The sequence below is a fragment of the Thalia democratica genome, chromosome 2 (assembly GCF_965202585.1).
Source record: "Thalia democratica chromosome 2, ktThaDemo2.hap1.1, whole genome shotgun sequence".
NCBI classification, from domain to species: domain Eukaryota; kingdom Metazoa; phylum Chordata; class Thaliacea; order Salpida; family Salpidae; genus Thalia; species Thalia democratica.
The window spans coordinates 50,037,156-50,043,821 of NC_139166.1; the positions used below are offsets into that span (position 1 = coordinate 50,037,156).

At 22.4% G+C, this 6,666-nt stretch overlaps 1 protein-coding gene across 1 annotated transcript; it reads right to left on the reverse strand.

Moving 5' to 3' along the window:
* On the reverse strand, window positions 1-2,951 carry LOC145829713 (uncharacterized). Its single transcript, XM_082937575.1, has 3 exons — window positions 2,688-2,951; window positions 614-734; window positions 1-425 (listed from the first exon to the last, which is right to left on the reverse strand). The coding sequence occupies exons 1-3, from the start codon at window positions 2,887-2,889 to the stop codon at window positions 182-184; spliced, it is 567 nt and encodes a 188-aa protein (XP_082793701.1). The 5' UTR covers window positions 2,890-2,951; the 3' UTR covers window positions 1-181.
* Between the last annotated feature and the right edge of the window lie 3,715 nt (window positions 2,952-6,666).

Consider the following 6,666-nt stretch of genomic DNA (forward strand, 5'->3'; position numbering starts at 1 on the left):
TGCTTAAATACTCTTTTTTTCAACATATGAATAAAAGTTATGTACAAAAAAAAAAATTCAAAAAACAATTTTTGAAACAAAATAAACTTATTACAAGTATAAATTAAGCTTTATTTCATAAAATTTGATGTTCAAGCATGTTTTCTTTGCCAACCGAAATGAAAAAAACTTTCTAAAAGCTTCAAATCAAACAGACAACAACAAAAATTCCTATCGCTAGGTGGTGCACCAGAGTAGCTTTTGTTTTCGTCGCGGGCGATCCAGAGAACAAGTCCACAACGGCGTCAACGACGTCATTTATCAGTGACGAGCCGTCCGTATCGCCTTGAACCTCGGATGCCAATCTACCGCTGGCCTTGATCTCCTGGACGGTGTCCTTATTGCAGTCGTCGTCCGCACAACAAGCTGTCTCGCAAGTTGAGTTTCTGAAGAGTAACGCTTAAAAGTTAAAAACCACAGTTTAGATTACTTTTCTAATTAAGCTGATTTGAATATTTAGAGTTCATATTCATTTAACAAGTGTTTAAATTAATCAGCAGCTAGCTTTTTATTAAAAGTGTAATAAACGCTTGTATAATGTGATAATTAATAGCTTTTGTATGACTTAACAGACGTTGTAATATTCTCGTCCCTTCCGACTTGTCGTAAAATTCTGATCATTTCCTGATCAAGTTCGTCCGTACAATCGCTCGTACAGTTTTGTTGGCTGCCGCATGCGTTCTTCCAAAAAGTAACTGTTCAGTTATTGAAAAATAATAACTTACCTTTTTCCTTAATTTTATGGCTAGTCTGTAATACTAATGTTATAAAACAAACTAATAATACATGACTAAATGAATAAAGTATAATCATGTAGTAACAACCTTAATGCTAAAAAAGAGGTTTACAAATATAACACTAAATAATAAACATTTGTAAATTAGTAGTTGAATATATCTAAATTTGCATGTATATCTTATAATTGAAATTTAATTAAGAAGTTTAGTTTTAAAGTTTTATATTTTGTTAGTACTCAATCAAAAAAAAAAAACTAGGTTAAAACTACAAGAAGATGTATCATATTATTTCTGAGTATTACAAGACAATTCACTTTTTGAAAAAAAATTAAAAAATATTTTTAACTTTCAAAATTATACTTTAACAAACGTTTACCATATATAAACGTAAAATAATATTTTAAATTAATTATTTAAAATATTAAAAATTTATTGTTCAATTAACTTTTGTGGAACTTTAGAGAATTAAATTTTAGTTGCGATAGTTTAGTTTCGTAAGAATAAAAAAGGACTTTACAACAGTTAAAACTTCTAAAAATACTATTTCAACTCTATTAGAAAAAATACTGAAGTATAAATTTAAATATTAGTACGTTCTCAATACTTTAAAAAAGGTTAAGTCAGCTTAATGTCTTCCCAAAAAGTTTATTGCATCAAAAACTAGTATTTAAGGAGAGTTAACAACATTTCACTACAAATTTATACAAAGCATGTTGAAGTTATCTTTCAACTAAAAGTATTGTCAAACTAAGTTGTTTAAAAATTTGGAATTTTCTTACCTTATATTTGAACTGCATTGTAAGAGACTTTTTATAAATCTAAAGTCTAAACACATCTAAACATGTTTAAGGTATTCAAAACATTAATTTTAAAGTAAATGAATGATTAATCATAATAAAAAACTTGTTATCTTTTTTATGTATTTTTAATTTTTACAAATACCATATTCAAAGATTTTTAATACTTTTTCCTTCAAAAAAAGTACCATTTATGTTTAGTGTTGGATAATTTTTTTTTTAATTAACTTTTATTCACATATCAGCAAAAACCACTGCTGTTTTAAAAAAAACTAGAATTTATTAAATATGAAAACTGTTTCTTTAAAAACTTAAGATAGAAATTTACAAGTTTACAAAATAGTTTAAAAAAACTTTTGAGCTGACGGTTTGAAAATAAATTGAGACTATATCGTGTTAATATAAAGCAACAGGTTTTACTGTGGTTAAATTTTCTATTTAATTTAAAACAAATATCATTTATATGAGCTTTCCTCAACAAAACAAAAAAATGTTTGTTTCCTTTAATAACAATTAAGTTGAACTTGAAGTTTTTAAATCGCGTGTAAACATAGTTATATTAAACTAACTGTAACTCTATGTAAATAAGTTATAAGTAATAGATTTCAGATAATTGCAAGTTTATAAACGTTATAGATTAGAATATTCTTAAACATTTGTTTTATTATTAATTTTTTTTGTTGTCAAAGAAGTTTTTATATCACTTTTATAAGTATCACTAATAATGTTGAAACTATCTTATTATTGAATAATAGAAAAATAAAAAATAATAATTGAAAAAGTAGCTAGTGATAGCTACTCTAACTTAATGTAAAACATTTTTTGAAAAAATTTAATACCAAATATTTTTTTTTATAAAGTTCACTTATAAATTGGCAATTTAAAATATTTATTTGAATAATTTTTCAAGCAGATATTCTACTCGTTACTTGATTTATTTTGTTTTACTTCACAAAAATACACACATACCGTTAAATTATATGAATTTCAAATTAAATTCATTTTGTCAAAATTAATAAAAGTTATGAAACCTTTAAAAAGTTATTAAATAGAAAATAAAAAATAAAAATACATACTTTAAAAAGACTTTTTAAACTTAAAAATTAAGACTTACACGCAACATCTTGAGAGCCAGTTCGAAACGTTCCTTCGACTTCAAAACGAACACAACCGGTTTCGGCAGTAGATGGACAGGTAAGAGGGGCCGGAGAAGATCGATTCACATCAAAAGCATCTGACCCGATGAAGAAACCATCTCTACATTGAAGAGCACTACACAACGTTGTGAAACTTAAAAGTGCCACCAGCTTATACATGGTTTGTATTATCCACTGAAATATGAGTCTGAAAGTTTATTTTAATATTTCTTGTTTAGTTAATATCTAAATTATTTTAAAGTTTTATGTTGAAAAAGTTAATCGTAAATACTTCAAGAGATTTAATTTTATTTTTAGTAACTTTTAAATGTTTAAGAATTATCAAAGTAAGATATTGCAATTGACTTTCCCAAAGTTCATGAGTTAACTAGTTTAAGAGGCAATTAAGTTTGAGTCAACTATTGAATGAATCAACTTAGTTTTTTTTTGTATAACAAATTACATACGTAATTAAATAATAAAGGTCCTAATTTTGAACAATTTTTTCTTTATATACTTTTTCAGAGAAAAAATATTCACTGTTTACTTAGCAATATACAAAACTAAAATTTTAGAACAAGTTAAGGCAGATTAGGAATTAGATTATGACAAAAGACAAAAATAAAGTGCTCAAGTCATATATCAGCACAATTATGTCATAGTCATTGTTAAGGCCACTTCTTATAAGGGTTGGGAAACTTTATTGATGCACCACTTTCAAAGAAGTATAAAGAATTTTAAGCAGGAAGCTAATAAAAAATTAAGCTTAGCAAGACACAAAGAAAACACATACAACTACATACAATACAATAATTTGCATTACTGCCTTAAAGCTTTTTTTTAAGAAATAAAAAACTTATAGGAAAACAAGCAATCTTGTTGACTGTTAACTTTTAATTTCACTACTTTTGATTCAATATTCTAAGTATTTGAGTAAAGAAAAATTAAAAAAAAATGTAAACAAAACTTGAAATAGCTCCCTGATTAATCAAAAAATAACAATATTTACGTTTTACAAGTTTTTTATTATAACCATTGAGATGTGATCTCTTTACTTTTGTTTGATTAAGTTTTCACTAGTTGAAGTAATGCTCAAATTTACTTTCATCTTAAGCTTTAGCGTTTATAAGTGTCATGAAATGGCATTTATGACATTATCAGTCTTTTAAAGTTATATATGTAATATTTAGTACCAGAAAGTAAAACTTATTTGATAAAATAAAAACTAAAGTATAGTTTATTTAATTTTTGGAATACCATTTAATTTTATACAAACCAAATACAACTACGATCAGCCCTAAGTTAGTATGCTGTTGTTGAAAAATTAATACGATGCATTTAAAAATAAAAAAGTTGGCTATTTCAATAATTATTAAGACTTGTTGAAATTTTTGTATTAAAAAATGCTTGCTTTAATACAATTTTAAAATAATAAAGAACACTGTTGTTTAGTTTTTAATTAAATTTGGTTTAGCTCTGCTAATCGCATAAATAAAAAGTTCATACTTTTAGAAAAACAGTTCAACTTAAGAAAAAAATTTGCTGTTTTTTACTAATCTCTCCAGCATAGAATATTTTTGTGCTAATTGAAAAATAAATGATCTAATTTTATATACCAATTTAAACGAAAACTGAACGTATTTTATTCTGTATTACACTGTAGCATAAACTTCTAAACCATTAGTTCCAAATGAAAGATTGTAAAACAAAACCATTATTTTAACTATAGAAAGTTTAAAATAAATAAGCATTCTGAAACTCAAAATAGTTTTATTATTTGTTATATTTGAAACTCGTCGTTTTGTGAAATAGATTTGTAAAATACTTGAAAAAGTATTTTCAAATCTATATCATTTACCGTATAATTTTAAATATAAAACTATCAGAACTTTTTTTAGTATAATTTTAATAGTTTTTTATTTCATTTTATTTTTAGATTTCAAATTTACTTAAATATTCCAAAACGCTTTTATTCAAAACGAAGAACAAACTTTAATTTAATTTAAAGCTTAACGCACCGTATTTTCAATTATGTTTACATTAAAAGATTCTTTAATGGCGCTAGGTGATTATTTCACGGTTGATTGATTTTAATTTTGCTTGAAAAACTACTTTTATACATAATTTGGTCTTTGTATATTAAAAAAAATGTTTTCAACTTTTGTTTAACTTGAATAAATTTTATTATTCAGCATATTTTCTGTAAAACTATTGTTTTTAATAGTATTGATTGACTGCAGTAAAATTTAAAGGTTTTAATTTCTGCAACTTACACATATTAGTTCTCAAGGTTTATTTGAAAACTTTTTAGACATTTAATAATAAATAACTTAAACACACTGATTACGATTTTTAGAAGTTGAATTTTTGAATTTTTTTTGTTGTAATTAATAGATTAGTATTTTCATTTCTACTGTAACTTAAGTACTTGAAATATTTTTCTTATTAAACTGCTAAAACATAAAACATCATTTTTTATACTTAATTTATCTTAATAATAATAGTTAATTTAATACAATTATTACACTTTCTACATAAAAATATATTTAAATTAGCCAGTTTTTTTTTAAATAACTAAACAGTAGTTTTAAAATTCTTCGATTATATATTGTTTGAAATAAGTAGTTAAGTAGTTATAAAATTCATAGAAGTTTATGTGAGTCAATTGAAACATCAAATGTTGTTGGTAAACTTCAAGAAATTGTTATTCAAGATTTACAAAAAAAATCTTAATATGTTCAAGGTTTTTAAAGTTGAGTTGATTCGATAAATTTCTATTATAATAAATGTAAGCACTAGAAATTATATTTGTTAATTCTAAGTTGTATTATTGTAAACTATAAATATTTTTTTTAGCATAGAAGCTTATAAAACTTGTAGCTCTTATAAAAACAGAAATGCTTATTGTAATCAATTAATTTTTTATACTAAATTTTCGAAGCTAACAGCTTAAGTGTATTTTCGATAGTGTTTTTACGTATTCTCGCTAAAAAGTTGTAATGCCAGTTTGTTTTATTGTGCATATAGTCATAATAAACAAAAAGCTGGTTTGTTTATTTAATTACAATGAAGATATCTGCCTCAATGCAAGCTATTTCAAATTAAAAACTTTTAAAACAATAAAATTATAACTTTTACGTAATGAGAATTTATAATAATAATAATAATAATAATAATAATAATAATAATAATAATAATAATAATAATAATAATAATAATAATAATAATAATAATAATAATAATAATAATAATAATAATAATAATAATAATAATAATAATAATAATAATAATAATAATAATAATAATAATAATAATAATAATAATAATAATAATAATAATAATAATAATAATAATAATAATAATAATAATAATAATAATAATAATAATAATAATAATAATAATAATAATAATAATAATAATAATAATAATAATAATAATAATAATAATAATAATAATTATAATAATAATAATAATTAATAATAATAATAATAATAATAATAATAATAATAATAATAATAATAATAATAATAATAATAATAATAATAATAATAATAATAATAATAATAATAATAATAATAATGAGCCCTCTACTTTACTTTGAGCTATTTTATTTTTTTTGAATTTTTAAAATGTCCTTTTTTTTTTAATAAAGTGCTACTAGTTAATGGTTATATGGTTTACGTGTTTTGTAACTACATAACAATATCAAAAATTATGGGAAGAAATAAACAACATTTATGAAAATAAAACTAAAGTTTCAAACTTTTAACAAATACTTTAGAAAAATAAAAGCAAAGATCACATTTAATATTACATTTTAATATAAAGAGTTTAGTTAGTCCAAGACTTTTTTTGTTATAATATTAGAAATATAGCATAAGTGAATAGCGTTTTTATTGTTTTTTTAATATCTTCGAAGTTTTAAATAAAGGTATTTTAAGTTGAAGTTCGTTATTT